The sequence below is a fragment of the Leptinotarsa decemlineata genome, unplaced genomic scaffold (genome assembly GCF_025532065.1).
Source record: "Leptinotarsa decemlineata unplaced genomic scaffold, Ldec_3_MD MMD2_tig00000010_RagTag_RagTag, whole genome shotgun sequence".
In the NCBI taxonomy this organism is placed as follows: Eukaryota; Metazoa; Arthropoda; class Insecta; order Coleoptera; family Chrysomelidae; genus Leptinotarsa; species Leptinotarsa decemlineata.
Genome location: NW_027412538.1, coordinates 13,553,489 through 13,574,337, shown reverse-complemented (window position 1 = coordinate 13,574,337; position 20,849 = coordinate 13,553,489). Strand labels below are relative to the sequence as shown.

The window sequence follows — 20,849 nt, the reverse complement described above, 5'->3', positions numbered from 1 at the left end:
GGTCATCGCCAGATATTTCTTCGGCGCCAGCTTCCCAGGGACACTAAAGGTGATCCTGGCAAGACTGCATCCTTTGATTCCATCCCATCTCAGGCAGTAGGTGTCACTGGGTCCTAAAATTCTTAGTCCAACCGCTTCCTTGCCTAAAGAGTCGGCAATGCGATAACTTTTTCTCCTGTCATGCCCTTTAACCCACCTCAGGATAATGTTATTATCTACCGAGGCTTTGGCTAAATCTTGGTGGCACTCTAGTACTAGCCCTGTTCGAGGCTAATAGGGCTTGTCTACTGTCAGTGCAGTTTGTTATGTTTTTGCCAGAAATTCCTTTCCTGGTTATATCTTTTGTGACCATTGAGATACCAGTCAGTTCTGTTCGAACCACGCTGGTATTTTTTCCTATTCTCCACTTAACCCTTAGGCTTAGTGATTTGGAGTAACCTCCACATCCTTACCTTTCTTGGTTTTTGAGTCGACAGTGAGTGTTCCTTACACCACGTTTTTATTAATTTGAGCCCATCCTGTGCTCTATCGCACAGAGTGTTCACAATTTTGCCGGTCTGCACGATAACTATGACATCTGCATTTCAGTAGCTTCTTATTCGGAACCATTAACTGGTTACATAGTAGGCTAAGTTCAAGGCTGTCACTTTAGCTAAGTGCAGCCCATGAAGGTCTACGTCTCTACCAAAAGTCAAATATCCGCTTCCAAAAATGACTGAGATACACTACACTTATTATAAAGTCTATAAGTATAGTAGCACTTCATTATCAGTGGTATCTCAATTTTGTTGTGAAATGCCTTATCATTTCTTCCTATAGTGATATAGGCCAACTAGCTGGCATCGTAGCGTCATAAATAGATTGTAAATCTTCTACAATTAATTTGAATCACAAATATTTAAATAAACTGTGATCACTTCAACCTCTACAAATACCACGCCAATGCGCGGATGGAGTACAATTCTTCAAGAGAAAAAGGTCGACTTAATTAAGACACGAATGAAACCTCCGCGTCTACAAATCGTTGATACCGTAATTACATACAGAATGGGATATCCCGGATATATGGTGTCACACTGAAAAAAAAGAGGCTGAATTAAAACCGATTTCCCAATTAGGTTTAACATAACCTCGAGTTAAGAATACATTGTTATACTGTGAATTTGACAACAATTAAGTACTCCACGTTATAAAAAGGTATATGGATTCAACACCAAATCATCTTCATTCGTTCAGCTCAATACATGAGTGGATAACAAATCCAAATCTGACATGAATATAGTATCTGAAAATTTATTAAAATGTTATTATAGTGGTCCAACTACACAATAACGTCACTGAGATGAAAATATCTATAAAGTCACAGACAATCCAGTTATTTGTTACAACAAACCAATACATCGAACATAAATTGATATACTTCTCTCTCTATCTCTCTTTTTTCATGGTCGTTAATGTTAGAAGCAAAAAGGTTGCAGTAATCATACCATGCATGAAGATGGTAATCTATCCGGAATCGAAACACTTCCTGACGAAATTCACGAGGGCCTTCCAAGAGAGACTCTAGAATTTTAACGACCTTTTTGTTGAAGAGTCACTGTGTAGATTTTGGACTGGCGGCATTATTCCATATTTTTTCGAGAACGACTTTGTTTTATTTGCTTTTAAAGATTGCGATATCAATATCGCAAGCAATGCTTTGTAGATTATGTACTTGCCACGTTTCAAAATCATCTCTAGTTACTATGCGTTCAATTATCGATGAATTATCGGTTGTTAGTTCATCCACTTTCTCTCAATTCATTTATCTCCGATGAGACTGTACGTATCTATAATTTGCAATTATATATCACTCATTATTTTTCAATTATTTTCCACCTACACAAAAGGAAGAATTGGAGATCGCGTTCCCTACCGGAATATGTGTATTTTTTTTATATTGTCGCTTCAAATGAAAATTATTCTTACGCCTGATGCTTTGTTTCAATTTTCCCCAAATCAACTCGATGGGATTGAAAAACAAAAATAGGGGGGAAGTCTTAGTATAGGGTGTCCATACTTTTTAGCAATACTCTCAAGGGCATAAACTTTTTCAAATGTTTTTGTCTGTAAAACTTCAAGTAGTTGGTTTTTGGTATAGTTATCATCAAAATACAGATTGTTATCCATTAAAAAACTTTGTATTTCATCTTTCCTCGAATTTTTATGCCTTTGATGAGGTGTCCCGAATGATAGCGTTGTCAAGAACCACTTACACTATTCGCATCCAAATTTGGGACCAATATGTTTTCAAACCATTCCTCAAAAATATTAGCTTCCATGTTCTTATGATAGACACCATTGCAGCCCTCAAGTTTTTTTCCACATAATCGGAACGCATCCTTTACTTCCTAATGCACAATGATTAGTCGCGATCCTTTGTTTGCAGGCATGTTAGGCGTACACATTCTCGAACCATCAGTCCTCCCTTTCGTAACTGTGTCGTGAGTGTCATACCAAGAATATGACACAATCAAAAATTTCATGGAGTTCTTCTCTATGTACTGGCGTAAAGTTCCTCAGTTAACACAGAGCTTTCCAGGGAGAGTTTGAATGATAAATTAGATTGAAGACTGGTAAAAGCGGCTCCTACGCCGTCTTCGGATTTGCATGCGTCCGTGTAGATTGTCTCAAACTCCTTGTATTTCGTATGAATCATTTTATATAAATTACATTTGATGACTTCGTAGTTAATGTTTCTCTTTTTGAACTGTTAACACTTGCCGAATGAATTTAAGCCAAAATTTTTTCTCGATTGTACTTCCCGATAAAAGTTGGAAGTGGTCAGTTACCATCTAGCTGTTCGTAAGGAACAGCTAGATTTGCCAAGCTGTACCACGTTTGAACAGTAGTAATCTATTATGCTTTTATCTGTTAAAAAAATCTGTTGTTTTTCCGTTAACCAGCAGTCACCTTCCAACATGTGATTCGTAACACAAGATGGACGATAGAACGTGAAAATCCATCGTCCGGCCTTGCGGTTCGAACCACCGCTTCACACAGCGATAAACTGAGTGAGTGTACCTCCAACTCATTCTCTATGCAATTAATTCAATCAATTGTGGGATAAACACACTCATTTTCAGCACCCATTAGAAAGAAATAAAGTATAATCACTCTAATACTTTTAATGTTCATCACTTCACTTATTCAACTATTAATCTGTTGTTATATTATCTTTTTTACATCAACGAAGGTTTTTGAGATATGAAATCATTCAATTTTATTTAATAATCGCTCTGTTCCTACTACGAAACTTACGATTACAAGTTTATTTGTTGATTTTAGGTTGTTCAATAACAAATTAGTATTGTTCATTGCTTGTTGAATTGTAAAATAAGTAGATGTTTGGACAATTGAAATCTGATCAACTAATTGAATAGGCATCCTAGGAATTCGTAAAAGAAGGAATGTATGATTTGATGAGTTCATCAAGAAATTATTGCATCATTATTCAAGATTTCAATGAAGGAAATAATTATACTAAAACCACGTAAATTTACCCAGCATAACGTGACCAACCGATCAAAATATTCCCTGAAACATAAATCATTGACAGCAGATCTAATGAGATTTCAGAATTCCATCAAAATTTCCCATGGTCACTAATCACAAGTTGTAGACATGAATCTACGTGTCTGTTTATATTATCGGAAATTCATTACAGTTAACTAATCATAAAACATTGTCATGACAAATGATTTACATGAATTTGGATTATAGTTGTGAAGTCCTGCGGTTTTGCATAATATATTATTTGCAAACCACATCATAGGTGATTTTTTACACCGAACAGTTTGATTATTTTTATCATCAATGTTATTAGGTTGTTTAAAGAAATTGTCCGTTTTAATGTCACGTAGTTTTTTAGCTCCATATCTCAATAAATGTTTGTTCTAATATGGCGTGGTATATCGAGTGGTCCAACGAAAAGTATGCACCTTGCTTTTCTCCTTTTTTTGTAACTTAACGCAAAAATGCTCGGACAGGTCAATTTTGCTTTTGAGGGGGACACATTTTAGATGTATTTTTCTACCTCTGCCTTCAACCCCCTAGCGAGGGTGAGTAACAAACCTAAAATTTTAAATGGAAAGTGGGGTCGAGTGATATATCATTTGAAAGGGTACAAAATTCTCTTTCCAATGATACCTAATTTGTTGTATTTCACTCAAACATGTAGGTATTATGAAGAAAAACAACTACAACCCAGTACTTTGAAATGTGTAATGGACTTAGCAGAATCCTACTTCAGCAAGTGCTGAAAATGTGACCCATTTGTTTCCATACAATAATACAGATTTTGTTCAAATCTATTCCTGCTTCGATAAGTTTGTTGAGGGTTTAAATGGACACCAATATGTCTTGGCACAATCATGTCGTTGGAATTGCAAATGCTGCACGAAACTCAAATATTTCGGTTTATATTAAGCTGCCTTGATTTTCGTCTGGTCTTATTTACGATCTCAAAAAAATTGTTGATGGTCACTACTCCTTATCTCCAGATATTCTATGTGGAGTACTACATGGTTCCATTTTGGGACCTTTATTGTTGATCGTTTATACTACTGACATTATCTCGTCCATCAAGATTTGTAAGATACAGACTTATACATTTTAAAATCGATGTGAATGCTGAGACACCAAATTTCCTGAACGCTCATCTAAATTTGATCAGTTATATATCATCAAGTGAACATGACTTGAAACTCAATCCTAATAAAACAATTATGGTGCCGCCAAATGAAAAAAAAATAGCGTAAATATTTTTAATGAAAATAACGGAATTACATTCAAGTTTTCACGCGAATTAACTAAAACTAAGACCTAATATTTCAATTTAAATCTTAGTTGCCATGGAAATGGTACTACAGTTTGACACTTGTGAAAGATTTAAGTGTACTATTGTCAACAATATTCACCTTACAGTTTTTCGAATTATTTTGTGTCATGGCTGCAAGATTGAGCGTAAGAGAGAAAATTGAAATTGTACGCCTTTCGGGAGATGACGTTAGAAATGCTGGAGAGGTTTGTAGAGTATTTAATGAGAGACATCCAGATCGTCCTCGTATTAGCTGCGGAACGGTAAATAAAATATTCAATGAAACTGGTGCAGTATCAAAAATAATGTTAAAAAGTAATCCTGTACAAAGACGAAACAGGAATGACAGGAATGATCAAATCATTTTAGATTATTTCGGAAATAATCCTGATGCCAGTATAAGGAATGCCACTTTAGATTTGAATATTCCACGAGAAACTATTCGGAGATGTCTCAAGGCGAAGAATATTAAACCTTTCAAGCCGAAATTTTTACACACACTTCAAGAAGGCGACGAAGCAAGACGCCTGGAATATTGTTTATGGGCCCAAGGGGAATATTTAAACAATACAAATTTTCTAAAAAATATTTTATATACCGACGAAGCCACTTTCACTACAAATGGAGTAGTGTCATCACAGAATTGTCGCTATTGGGCAGCGGATAATCCTAACTGGGTAATAAACTGTAAAAGCCAGTATTCCCAAAAAATCAACGTCTGGTGTGGGATATTGAACGAACGAATTATTGGTCCTTTCTTTTTTGAGGAAAACATTAATGCGCAGAGGTTTCTAGAATTTTCAAACACACAGTTTTGGGATGATATTCACGAGCTGCCAATCAATGAACGATCAAATTTAATTGTTCAGATAGATGGGTGTTCAGTATATTATGCCACAGCTGTGAGGCAATGGCTTAACGAACATTTTCCAAACCGATGGATAGGCCGTGGTAGTCCGTTTATAGAGTTGCCACCCAGATCTCCAGATCTCACAGTTTTGGACTTTTTTCTCTGGGGACTTCTCACACAAAAGGTTTACAAAAACCACTCAAGAGATAGAAATGAACTTTGAGCAAGAATTCGACAGGTATGTGCAGATATTAGCCCTCAAGAACTAAGGAACGTAATCAGAAACATTCGTAAGCGCTACGACACATGTATCGAAATACGTGGTGTATTAGTAGAGGCTACTAGAATATGAGTTAGAATTAATTTGTTGCACTGAATCGCAACATTTCAATAATTAAATATTAGTTACGTTTATTAAAATTTTTTGCTTCTTTGTTAGTTGAATTGGGTGAATGTAATTCCGTTATTTTCATTAAAAATATTTAAGCTATTTGTTTTTTTTCATCTGGCGGCACTTTATTGTTGAAATCATAAAAAAAAAAGATTTATTGTGACTGTTAGCTGTGTGAGTTTTCGAATTTTTGATTTATCATAACTTGATTAATAATGAATATTTTTTCATGAAATTTTGGTCACACCTGTTTAGAGGCACTCTGAATCCAGTGGCGTAGTGATTTTTTCAATAAAAAAATTCGCTAATGAAAAATCCCGATTTTCGACTAAGAAAAAATATCGTAGTTTGCCCTGAAACTTTAATAAACATTTCAAATTTTGTCCCAAGGTAGACCTTTTAGTACTTGACATTTCAAAAAAAAATTATTAAAATCGATTCACAACTTCAAATTTTAGGGGGGTGTTTCCATTAAAAATGGGTCACACTGTATCTCCACTGCACTCTTTGTATGATCCAGTTGCATACAGATAGACCAAGTTTTGGAACTAGTTAAATCATCTTCAGATGGCTCCATTATTGGCCAAACGCGAGTCAAGAATATATTTCAACTCCTGTAGATCTGAAGTGTTTTTGTTAGCAGTTTCGGTTCAGAAGTATAGAAAGTAATGTTTCGTCGAATTAATCAATCTTCGAACATAATAAATCTACAGGAAAGTGCGTGAAGGACCTTTCCCCAACAATTTTCGCTCCAGCGACCACGGCAAAACAAAATACCCACCTCTCCGATTACTGTCATATCTAGATAGAACCAACTCTCCGTGACATACCGCCACAAGCATTTCCTCTCAGCAATGTATTTTCATCTGTCACAGCCAACCGCAACTGCTCCACACGATAAACAAAAGCATACCGCACACAAGATCACCGAAAACGAAGAATGCAATTCTCGCCCGACGCGACGATATCAACAACTCGACGTGCTAGATTGAAATTTCGAACCGGATGTTTGTTAATGTATAGGTCGACCGGAGAGGTCCGACAAGGAACTATCGTTCTCCACGAAATTCGGCCAAACAAACTCGATTCGAATCTCATCGACATGAATGAGATATTCAGCTGTTTTCGAACCGGACTTAGCTGCTGCACACGATAGCCGCCGGTGAAAAGAGGGGCAACCGAAAGAAAGTAGGAGAAAGAGCAGGTTGATCCAAGGAAAATACAAGGTGTACGAGTTCGAGGTGTGCGTTGATCGACTAGAAGATGCTGCCCACATGAATTTACAAGAGCACGGCCCCCAGTTATGCGGTTACGTTAGGGTTTTGTTAATTATATATATTTGGATGTGCCAATGTGGTCCTTCGAACCGGATTTAACAACAAGGTTACGTTTTTCAACGTAACAACACGAGAGGTAGTCCTTTCCCTGGACGACCTATAATGCAAGACAAATGCTCAAATAAAAGGCAGTCAGAATCATTAGAGTTGTTGCAGTTACTTTACAGATCTTTGATATTACGGCGTACGCTTCAGAATAAACAAATAGCGAAAGTACCTAATCTTAACTAGGCACGATAATCTCTACTTACAGTCTTATGTACTTTGAATAAATATACTTATGATGCACTGTTTGGAACCTTTGGTGTAGTAATGATTATTACTGGAGTAACACCAAATCGTTATTTTTAACACCTCGACACGTGTTTCGATCATCATGTGATCATCTTCAAAGAGGAAGATTGAAACAAGAAACTAATGCGAGGTAACCCTATTTATGCTATAAAGGTAACCCATACATGTATACCAACCTGAATTAATGTTACAATTTTGCCTTATCTATTATTTTACAATATATGTTTATATAAAACAATTTTCAGCTATATAAAAATCAATTTCACAATATTGCCTATCTAAATTTATTTTTGCAATGTGTCCTTGTGGTAATCAGTAAACCCAACAACAACGGGTTCTAAAATAATGTTGTGTTAAAAATAACGATTTGATGTTGGGAAAAACAGTACAGCGCCATCTGCCCGCGAATAGATCAAGCAATAATGCCGATATATCAAGGAGTTGCGTACAGCGCCATCTGCCAGCGAATAGATCAAGCAAGGAGAGTTACAAACAAACATACGTACATACATACAGGTGAAGCTAATAAAAGCGTGTTGAAAAAAAGGAGACAGACATATTTCTCCAGAAATAAAATAAGTATTCGGGTTCTAAGAACGTATCTGGGACGGTCGGTTTAATATAGTAATAAGGTGCTCTTTTAGGGTCTACTAGCGATAATCTATCACAGTCCATTTATGCCCACTTACTTAGGTTATTTTATTTAAGTGTCATAGCTACAGGCTGATATAATAGAAGCTGCACTGCCAATCGATCATTCGTCATACACCTCTGATTTGATACCCAATGATTTATTTCTGATCGATATTGTAATCGGTAACTTCTTTCGCTAGGTTTTTCTTCTCAAGATTTATTTATTTTTATTAATGACTCATTATACAGGGTGTAAAAAAAGTCTGCATAAACTCGTGTCCTGAAATGCTTCGTTTCGGTCATACAGGGTGTTGAAATCGACTTTTTTTGTTCGTTTTTTTAAAAATAACTTTTGCAAAAAATAAGCTATTTGCACGAGATTCAGTACCCGGGGTTTTTTGACGTGGGAAATCATGATTTTGTAGTGATTTTTTCATATTACATCTAGAGAGCGCTGCGTACGCTGTCATTATTTATTTCAAATTGCCCTAACTTTTTTGAAAGTAAACTTTTCGAACTTTTCATGAAAAAACTCAATTTCCACACCATTTTCAATTAAAAAAGGTGTACTTCCTCAACAACGCTGGAGAAGATCGTTTTCGAGATATTTACAATTTTCTATATCGAGCGTCGTCATTCACATATTCTTGACCTTCTGTGAAATACCTGTAAACATTTTTTCGACTCGGATTACAATCACCGTATGACACTGTCAACATTTTTAGTGTTTTTGATCACTTAATTCCATTTTGTTGCAGATTCATCCTGTTAGGTATAATAAATCAAATATTATAAATATTTACAACTATCTTGTTTGAAATCTCTTCTACATTTCATGTTGATGCTCGCAGAGGAGATAGTTTATAACGGAGTGTGATATTATTATTGTTATTATCTCGAATAAGTGAACAATCACTCTCGATAAAGGACTTTCCTAAGAAAGTTATTGTTATCCAACGCACGATCATAGGAAAACTAAATGATTTCGTGACGGTGGAATGAATGTGAAATCTGTAGAAAATTCAACAACATCCAGAAAGGGAAAACGAAACAAACTAAAGAAGCGATTATTATATCAAACTCTTCCGGTGTTAGAAGTTCTTGAATGAACTTTTTGGTTTTTTGCTTCTCCATCATGATGGAGGAAAAATGATATATTAATATGAAACTCTTCACAAAAGATGTGTAGATCATGCGCAGGAGACAAATTGAAAAAAGTCACTTTTTATTTAATAATGAGAAAAATACTTCCTTTTCAATATCTGAAATAAGTTTAAGGAGATTTAGAGAGCCCAAATAATTCTCACTTGAATTTGAATAAGCAAATAAGAAAATGCAAACTTCAACACATGCGATGGCCTTTACTCATTCACCAGTTTCTTGCATCACATATTCGAACAAAAGATCTGGAATGCGTGAGTGAAGGTTAATCCTTTTGTTTTGTAACTGGCGATGTCGTTTTTCAAAAGATAAATGATTATTTGCAGACGGAATTAATTTGAAATACAAAAATTGATGACTGACTTCATCAGCACCATAAACCTTAATGGGGAATGTTCCTCCTGACGAAAATCAAGTAGTTTTCATAAGAGAGCTCTAAAACAACGCATTTCAAACTTATCATTTCAACCTTTTTCTTTAAAAAATTATTTTAATACTTAAAAAAGAGGAATGAAATAATGCATTCAATTTTTAAAGGATTCGTTTCTATTTCACCATTTGGCAACATCGATTATAGCTAATAAAGGACAATGAATGTGGTATCTGTATGAGACAAACAAAGATGACTATTTCAGAGGCGTGGTGTTCGGTTTACTTATGTTCCGAGACATTCTGTGACATATGCCATTTTGTGCACCTAACCTATCTTCCTCTATATAAATAAATAACAAAACAACTGTTGTTTAAGTGGCTTGTGGAGGTGGTATTGAACTATAATTTATATTTTGCCTTAATTGTTGATTTATAAAGATAAATTTCCTTTTTTAAAGTAGAATATCTAGGTAACCTGAGCTCCGATCTAGCATTCTAGGCGCTGTTGCCAATATGTGAATTAGAAACAAATCCCTTTAGAAATTGAAACCCAACATTTGAAACATCAATTTGAATACCTTTCGAAGTGAATTTGAAAAACTCATGAATTAAACTCAACTTTATTTTGTTCAAACTTGCATTTGCTGTAATAACCCAAATTGAGGAACATTCCCCATTGGCATACTTTATTGCGACATTTTCCCTATACAATAGCTACTAGTTCAGGCGTATTCAATACTGAACGTTCAATAACAATTCATAGAAAAATTTAGTTCACTAATACAAAACGATCATCAATTAACACGTTATTGTATAGTTAAATACGCTTTCTGCTTCCCGTGAGTTGAGTTACCTATCGGGCGGGTCCCCATGTGGCAGATTGGGGAACGGCCAGGGGACAGAAGGCCCTGTTCGGGAAGCCAATGTGGCCTCAAGGACGTGGTCACCGGACTCCTGGTCAGTGGCAGAAATAAGTAGGGTGAGGGGAACTAAAAGTCCGCAAAAGCCTTTGTAAAACATGCCACCGTGGATCAGCCTACCCAAGCTGTTCATCCCTAGCAGTGGGTGGGGATGAACAGAAATGTCCACCATAATCTACCGTTTGGAATGAGGCTGGACATAGCAGATCACCTCGTGATGTAATACAAAGGCCAAGGCGTAAGCGCATTTGCGGCGCTGAGGCCAATCCCAAGAAGGTTGAAGAAGCCGCGTAACGACAGTAATGTCGCTGCACCTTCCAAAACTTTAGCGGAGGCCACCGTGAGACACCTCAAGGTTGCCAAAGAGAGTGTGCTTGGCGAGTCTTGGCCTACACCTGCCAATATAAAGGAGATGTCTCCTAGTAACCTGTCCACCTTCCTGGAAAGAACAGGATGGAGGATGACGTACAATGGGTCACATGTGGTTTAAATGCTGTAGGTCTACAATTACCCTCCCTACTCTACAGATACGCTTTCTGCTTCAAAAAGTTTGTTGGGGGTTAAAATGGTCACCAATATGTCTTGGCACAATCATCTCGCTGGAATTACAAAGGCTGCTTCTCAAAAGCTTGGAACACTGTTCCGAATCACAAACTGTACAAACCTGAGCAACTTTTGATGCTTTATAAACCTCAGATCAGACCTTCTTTAGAGTATTGTTCTCATGTATGAAGCTCCGCCCCCAAACATACCCTAAAGTTTCTGGATTCCATCCAGAAGAGCCGTCCGCCTAATTGAAGACGAGAACATCACTTGCAACCTTAACAGCCTGGAACATCGAAGAAAGGTTGGAGATTTGTCTCTCTTCTATAGATACTTTCACGGGAAGTGTTCAAGTAAGTTGGCACATTTGATTCCATCAAGAGAGGTACATATCAGAAATACTTGACGGACTGTGACTGCTCATCGTTTTGAGGTTCAACCCAGGGTATCTGCTCACTCGTCATTGCTTGCCTCAGCCACCGTATTCACCAGATTTGGCCCTATGCGACTTTTTCTGTTCCCTAGATTGAAGAGACACATGAAAAGACGGCGTTTTGTGACGATTGAGAAGATAAAAAACGAATCACTGAGAGAGCTCGAGGGCATACCAAAAAGTGTATGACAGAACTGTTTCGAGGATTGGAAAAACGCTGGCACAAGTGTGCCAAAGTAGTCCCTGAGAGGGACTACTTTAATGAGGACAAATATTTTTTGAGAAAAATTAAAATTCACCTAATTTTTTGAACAGATCTTGTATATGACCTATTAGAAATAAAATTGAAAATAGATTTTTTACCATTTTCCAACTTCACCAAATTACATAGGAATGTGATTTTTCAATGCCCCTGGAAAGTTGTAATACACTAACGAAGTTTTGGAAATCCTACATTGTTAAAAAATATTCACAAATGGAAATTCATAATTTGTTTGAAATACATTTCAAACTATCCCATTCCACACAATTTCCGGGGAATGTCTAAATCCATCTGCTCCAACTCTCTCAGATTGAGAGAAAAACCATCACAGGTAAGTAACCTTTCGAAAGGAAGGTAGAACATTATTTATTGAAAACAGCGTATAAATAAAATTTACATAAATAACAACCAGTTTCTTTGTCGTCATCTTGTCTTGGATGCTACGCAGTATATATAAAGCGTACCGATTTTTCGAAGCAGAGGAGCCCCGCAGTCAATGAAAAAGAAACTCATGGACGTATGTCAAATTTAGGTGAGGGGGAGTAGTAGAAATGTTCCTATAATTTGATGAATGAAGCATAAATTCAAACTTTCACCACCTCGAAGAGGGTAAGAGCTTAAGCGATACCTCAGTTTGTCTAGGTGGAGATAGATCAAATGCCTTGCCTGTAATATTCGGGGTGCCACAAGGGCCCATACTTGGGCCATTACTATTATCTTTCTACATTTCAGATTTCTACCAGTATTAAAAAAATTGCCACATTCGGCATTCTGCTGACGATACCCAGTTGTTTGTATTTTTCCCAATCGAGAATATATCCATTGCTGTGAGTGGATTGAATCACGATTTGCAATCATTGTATGATATTTATGATGCACTGTTTGTTTCATAAAAGCAACCTTCTACCTGGAACCGAATTTGTTTCATAATCAAATTGGTAAGAGAAACGAATTCATCGATTTCGTTATTATTGAAATTATTTTTCTCTAGTAATTCCCTGTGGTATTGCATGTTAGTTCTTTATTTCCTAGCGTCCCAATTCCACAGACCTTGCAATACCTCAGGGAATCACTAGAGAAAAATAATTTCAATAATAACGAAATCATGGATTCGTTTCTCTCACTAATTTGTGTATGAAACAAAATCGGTTCCAGGTAGAAGGTTGCTTTTATGAACAACAGGAAGGAACGGCCATGGGAAACCCCTTGTCCCCCTTCCTGGCAGACCTGTTCATGAGCAGATTCGAAATGGAAACCAAAGATAAGTCGAAGTATTTTCCTAGGATTTGGCTAAGGTATTCGATACCAAAAAATCGAATATTGACGACTTTGATTCCATTTTAAATAATAGATGTTCATCAATAAAATTCACGTATGAGTTAGAAAATAAGGGACAACTACCATTTCTTGACGTTTTGGTAATAAAGAGCCAAGATGGAGGGTTAGAATACGATATATTTAGAAAAGAAACAAGCAAGTACAGGCATATTCCTGACAGTTCACATCACTGTGGACAGCACAAACGTGCTGGGTTGAATTTTTTAGTGCATCGTCTTTTGACTTTCCCTCTAACACATGATAGGTTCACAAAAGAAAGACGTACAATTTAGGAAATAGCAGCTACTAACGGTTTCTCGAGGGGTATTGTAGATGACATAATAAGGAAAAAGAAGTTTAGGTTAAGAATGAACAAAATCTCGATTTTCAGAAAGGACAAAAACCAAGATAAATACATCTCAGTTCCATAACACCAATATACGAGGAACTTTGGAAATATTTTCAAGGAACTAGGTATGAAGGTGGTTTTTAAAACAAGTCATAACACTACAGAGCCTTTTGGGAAGTCCGAAAGACAAAGGCGAGAATTCGGAAAAGTCTGGAATTTACGAAATTGAATGTAAGGACTGCGATGCAAAATATTATGGACAGACAGAAAGATCTATTAAAGTAAGATATAAGGAACACATAGCACACTTGAAATATGGAAGACCTGAAAAATCAGCAGTCGCCCATCATTTTTTGCAACAAAACCATTCCATAGACTTCAGTTCATTAAGATTAGTTAGACAAGTTAACAACAACAGGCAACGAGATGCCTATGAGAGTGTAGAAATAAGTAAACACAATAATATTATGAATAACGATGATGGACCTATAGCAAAGAGCATACTATATAGCTTATTAAAATAAAATAAAATAATGTTGTTGGGTTTACTGATTACTACATAAAGACACATTGCAAAAATAAATTTGGATAGGCAATATTGTGAAATTAATTTTTATATAGCTGAAAATTGTTTTATATAAACATATATTGTAAAATAATAGATAAGGCAAAATTGTACAATTAATTTAGGTTGGTATACTGTATGATTGGTACGTCCGGATCGTTTCCCTGTATGAGTTACCTTTATAGCATAAATAGGATTAGCTCGCACTTCCTCTTTGAAGATGATCACTTGGTGATCGAAACACGTGTCGAGGTGTTAAAAATAACGGTAAAGATGTGTATCCGCCGCCGAAGTCCTGGAATCCAAATGGAACGACAAGTGTGCTGTCGTCAGCAAAGCAATATATTGGATTTTTGCTTTTTTCCAATCAGTTGTTGATTTACAATAGAAACAGGGTTGGAGACAATACAGATCCCTGGGGAACACCAGCCTTGATGGTAAAATTATTCCAGAAATATCCATCGACGTTCTTTCAAAAAGCTGGAGAGTCATACACAAAAATGATAGGACAAGCCATAGCTTTGAAGTTTGGCCAGCAAACCTTTATGATACATAGGGTCAAAGGCCTTGGAAATATCAAGCGTTACAGTTCTTGATTCTCCATGTTTCTCGATTGCGTTATCCCAAATATGGATGACATGCGATAGAAGGTCGCCTATTGATCTTTGTTTCCGGAAGCCATAATGATGATCGCTCAAGATGTTGAAGCCTTCCAAATATTCAAGGATATGCTGGTGTTCTTTGAATCGAGTTTCAATTGCTTGCTTAGTCTGGCCGATGTATTTTTAGTCGCAGGTCTCACAGCCCGCTTCATATATCCCGGCTAATGAAATTCATAATGTGAAACAATGTGAGGTTATTAAGTATTCATCAGCAACCTGGAAATTTTCAAGGTTATGACCTCGTAATAACCAACGTATTACCCAAATTCTACAGAAATAAATTAGTGCGGGTTGCAAATATGTAAAGGTGATATCTCTGTGAATAATATTTGTTCGCTCGAGAGCGGTTTACATGAATCACAAACAACAACCGACTGCGGGGCTTCCCTGCTTTTCCCTGGTTTACACGATAATCTCGCATTTCCCCAGACCTAGTCGAGCCCGCGGGCACGCTACTGGTCAGTCTGGCCGCCCGCGACTTTGGCTAGGCGGAGTGCGCGAGGTGTTTGTTCTATGTCCTCGTCGTGACGTTAGACGGAGATCCGGGTCGGCTGGTGGTGGAGAATGGAGAATGGTCTGCCGACAAAGACGTAGTAGCATCGAGCATCGTCCGACGGTCGGTGAACTACATCGACAGTCATTTGTTTGGGAACACAATTTTTTTTTTAGAATTTCCGATGCGGAATTCGGTCAGTCGTAAATTTCGATGGATTCACAGAAAACCCTGAGATACTCGATCTGGCGTAACGGTAAATAAAGCTTTTACCGAGATGCGGATACGATTTTTATTGGTTTTATGGATGGATTTTTTCAACTACGATCATTAGAAGTGGTATTCCTCGATCGTAATAGCCGAGCGAAACTTTTTATTCGATCAGTTACACCCTATCAAAGATACAAGTCATTTCTCAGATTTTTTTCTCCAACATAGTCCCTTTTTTAACACGGACTTTCTTTTTCCGCAAATATGGCCGTATTTCCGCAAATTCTGCCTTCAGCTTGTCAAATAATGGTACGTAGTATGCTCCTGTGATGATTTTGCCTTTTTATTTATTTATTTATTTATCTATGGAATGTCCATTTCTTTTCGATCAAAATTTAAACGGACGACTATTCGTTGATTTTCTTGAAAATGCATTTTCCGATGTGTTGGAAGAACTACCTTTGGATGTGAGACACAGCATGATTTTTCAGTTAGATGGTTCACCAGTTCACAATAGTGGCATAACGAAGGTTTGATTGAATAGAAATCTACCTATGAAATGGATAGGACCCGATAGCCCTCTCGTGGTATGGCCACCACGATCCCCAGATTTAACTCCACTGGATTTTTATTAATGGGGAAACTTGAAAAATAAAGTTTATGAGGATAGGTCAACAAATAAGGAAGATCTCCGTGCAAGAATTATACAAGCGTGTAGAGAAATCACACCTAGAGAATTGAGAAGAGTTGTAGGAAATAATAGAAGGCGCATAGAAAAATGTGTTCGATTGGAGGGAAATTTCATGGAAGGCACGAAAATATAAAATTGTCAACAGTTAAATCATTTGAAATTTATTGTTTTGTTTTATATTTTGCCCTCTAATATGTTTTACCGTGAAAATGGGGTGTTCCATCGCGAGTGGCGGACAGTGTATATCACTTTGGCCAACCCCATTCAGGTAGTAGGTGCATTTTGAGCATTTCCATCAGTCCTGAGAGTTTCATCGTTCTACCTCGAATATTACGTAAGATACGGGGGTGTTTCCATGAGAAGTGAGACACACTGTATATACCTACAAAACATAATTTCACTACAGAAAAAAGCTATATACATTTATTTTAAATTGTGGTCTTATATAATATGAAAGTAAAAAGAATACCAGAGGATTTAGGTTTGAAATCAATGTGAGACAAGGGATTTTTTTTGGAGCCGGTTTCCCTTCTGCAGTCCACTGTTTGGACTGTATTTTTGTTTCGGGCGTACAATGATGTATCCAAATTTAATCTACAGTAATTATTAGGTGCCAAAACTCGGATTGCGCCTGAACTGCGTCAACAGAGCGTTGGAAATGTTCATTCGAACACGTTTTCGTTCTAACGTGAGCAACCGCGGCACCCATTGCGCGGACAGCTTTCTCATGCTTGAATGTTGATTCAATATGTGACAAACGCGTTCTTCCGGCATGTTCATAACCTCTGCTATCTGACTCACTTCAGTTCGGCGGTCGTCTAGCACAATTTGGCGGTGTTTTCGTCGGTAGTTGCAGTTTTTGGACGTCCGAACTTTCATAGTTCCCAAGCTCTTACGGACACGTTTAAATTCAGCTGCTCAAAATTTCACTGTGGTAAATGATGGTGCAGAGTCCCCATACATGGAATCCAACTCATCTTTGATTTTCGTAGGCGGATTGCCTTTCAAAAACAAATATTTAATGACAGCACGATCCTCGATTTTGTCCATTTTCATAAAAACACTCGCATCAACTCGCACAAACGACTGTTACATAACAACTGCGCATCCAAGTAGGTTGAAACTTTGGTGAATTACTATCAACAGATGAATAACGAAATTCGCTAGCTTTCATTTGCGAGTGCTGTCTTCTTCATGTTGAGGTGGGAAACTTTTTAGAGCACCCTGGTATACAGGGTTTTTTAACGTGTTTGTGGACAGAACAAGTGGATTGAGCTGCGTTAGAAACGGGACTTTGGCCCAGAGCTGCAGCGTTTGCTGAACGAGTCTGGAGTGATCCTGTCGGTTTTGAGTTTGACAGCTACGAAGTTTCGACAAGAATATCCGCCCAAAGAGATCGGCTGATATCGAGAGGATTTGAGATTGCCGCGATATGGTCCTTGAGGTACACACAAAATCCAGGGCGGTGTTAGCTCTCAGATTTGAAATACGTTCTCTTTCGAGTTTTATGTTCAGGTTACTGATCAAGCTGTTGGTAGTCACTACGAGAACGAGAGAGATATTGCTATCTTGAAAACGCTTAGACCTGCAAGGTCTGTTAAATTGGACAAAAGCTTGCTATCTTGGGGAGCTAAAATGATCCCTTTTCAGGTCGAGAATATCATTGGTTGTTTTTGAAATATTCGCCAAAAACTAGAATTGTAGAATTTCGTTTTTTGACTCTACCGCCTCAATTTCGAATGATATAAAATAAGACGGTGGAACTTTCAATACTGTTGCATAATTGTTGTAATCTGCTATAAACCAACTTGCAATGTGACGTTTCGTTCATTAGGTTTCATCATCAACTTATTTTTTTTTGGCCACTGAAATAACACATTCAGCTATTAATTTTTTTTGTGATAGCATTGGTTATGAAGATTAACTGGTTCTATGTTAATATTAAAAGCAATTGACACTTCTCTGTAGCTGTTTTCACTCATTGGTAGCTTCTTAGCCAAGGCCTGATTAGAAGGTAACCAAATCTGGGGCTGAATCAGCCTCAAATAATCAAAATTGTTCGACTGATGACTTATTTATATATATATATATATATATATATATATATAACTTTTGTTAAATTTCATCTAAGTTCGTTATTTGTTGCTCCTTTTGAATTTGTGAATTTTGACATCTGGTTTAGGATCCATTCAGCAGTTGGTAATCGTGATATATTATAGAAGATAATTAGTAATTGTAGTTGTTTTGAAACTAGTTCTTCTTCATGTTTATGTCCGAAAGTTACTTCTTTAGTATGATCTACACATCTTTTTCAAGAGTTTATTTTGGAATTATTTGTTTTCTTCCTTTCTTTGGAAGATTCCCACATTTTCTTGCATGAACTTGTCATGTTATTTTTGGTAATCAATTGAACAAAATGACTAACTCCGAGTCTTTTTCAATACACATATAAAAATAATGTTTGTCAAAGAAAATATACCTATTTTCATCTGAGGTGCTTTTTACTAGTGAATTTTTTGGGTTTCGAGAACAGAAAGGGATTACTTCCCAAAAAGTTATTCATTTTTATCAAATATTCATTTCATTTGAAAATGAGATGCGTTAATGGGACAAATTGTTGACTAAATGAGCTTCTTAATTGAAGAAATAAGTCTATTGGATTATTCCTGGACTCAAGCAAAGCTTTTGACTTTGATATATAATTTATAGATCATGCTATACTTTTGGAGAAATTAGAAAGGTATGTCAGTGGTTCAGTTGTTAGTCGAGCGCTAGAAAAGATTATGACGGAGTAAACAATTCCAATGCAAATGCTTTAGACATTTAAATTGGATTAATTCAGTGGTCCACTCTAGGGCCACTACCATATCTGAGATTTGTCAATGATTCTACTTGTCAAGAAGCAATTCTATTAGCCCTCTCGAAAATGTGGACATTGAAGCAATAACACATTTAGAAAATACCTTTTTTTCAAATGGCTGGTACAGAACAATGTGGTTCTAAAAATATAAAAAGCTAATTTCATTAGGTTTGTCATTTCCAGATATGAACATGAAAGGAATTTTACACTACTAGTTGGTGTGGATAATAATGCCAAATTTTTAGGTTTGCATTTGAGGACTGTAATGTACATTAACGAAATTTGTAGAAAAGTAGTTTTCATATGAGTTCAGAGTTTTCCAATAGAATTTTTCAAGGGGCTGATTTTGTGCAAAATCCGTAGAAGGGTATTTTTGAACGATAAGAATGTGACGTAAAAAACAAGAAACCAGGAAGCTCCTTTTTATATCTACAAATTAATTAACCTTCAAATTGTATAACATTCCTTTCACTCAACTCATTTATCACCTTTATTTCTAGTTCATATTCTACGACAGTAACGTTTTAAAATTTTTGCGGGGACTTTTTAAAATCCAGCAGCAAGTAAAAATGTTTTATTGAAGCATTGGGAAATCATGAATGCATTACACATAAGTATTTGATTTCCATGGTTGCTCAAACGGATCTGAAACAACAAATAGGCAAAAGTAAAAGCATTGTCCTCAATTGAACAGGTCAAATCCGTTTATTAAAGTTTTGAATATACCTCGTCCTAGTTTCGTCAAAGTAGGTAGTTACTGGCATCTTTATATATCTTACCTGAAGCCTAGATATGAAATCCGGACTGAGCGTTCGTTCCGATTCATCTGGCACCGAAAGTGATACATCAAAAACGGATTGTTCAGGCAGTTTCTCTTGCGAGTGGCACTTTTCACTTAATATCGCGGAAAATAACACTGAAATTCTGTCTAAATTTTCATTCAATAACTGTGTACACGATCGTTTTATTTTCACTGTACCGACAACTGATTTTGACATTTTTTCTAATTTCCATGCTTACATATTGATTTATCTCTTCTGAATTTGCTAAAAAGAAATAATAACATGTTTCTGGCAATAATTTTCAATATAACACAAAATATTTTGACATTTCTATGACAGCTACAATTCTGACATTTTGTAAAAGGTAGCGCCACTGCCTAGAACACAGAACTTCTATCTGAAATCCAGAAGTTTAGTTCTGTGATCTGGGATCAATGTCAATGTCATGCAACACCAGACAAGACATCCAACACAGAACATGCCAAATTTCACTCTAATGTGGGTGTAATTGGCGAAATGTAACATATTTGAATAATCCGTCTTTTTTACTTTCCAATATCCGGCCAAGTTTTGGTTGAGTTCAGATTTGAAACCTTAAAAAAAGACGTTGAACAAATATTCACAAACCCTAGAATTTTTCTAATGTTACCTGAAAAAGAGCCAAAACAGCATTGAAAAATTAGGTTTTTTTTCGATATCCTAACATGTATTTATGTATTCATGTTTCAACAATATTCCCAGTGTTGAAAATGTGAACTATTCCGACATAGTATTTGTAATGATTTTATCCACCTAACTCCATATGTTGAAACTTGTCAATTCTTTTCGCTTTTTGGATAGCACGATTAGGTTATTGAAGGTGAATT

The 20,849-nt window shown here is 36.5% G+C and overlaps 1 protein-coding gene across 2 annotated transcripts in view; it reads right to left on the bottom strand.

Annotated features, from left to right (window-relative positions):
* LOC111516254 (probable ribonuclease ZC3H12C) overlaps positions 1-20,341 on the bottom strand; it is a 42,293-nt gene extending 21,952 nt beyond the window's left edge. Inside the window, exon 1 of one of the 2 annotated variants that reach the window (XM_074171516.1) lies at positions 19,981-20,341. In XM_074171516.1, coding sequence (XP_074027617.1) covers positions 19,981-20,199 — 219 coding nt within the window. In that variant the 5' untranslated portion in view covers positions 20,200-20,341. Of the gene's footprint in view, positions 1-6,880; positions 7,216-19,980 lie in introns of those variants that run through there. The other variant, XM_074171517.1, reaches the window with a different exon arrangement.
* Between the last annotated feature and the right edge of the window lie 508 nt (positions 20,342-20,849).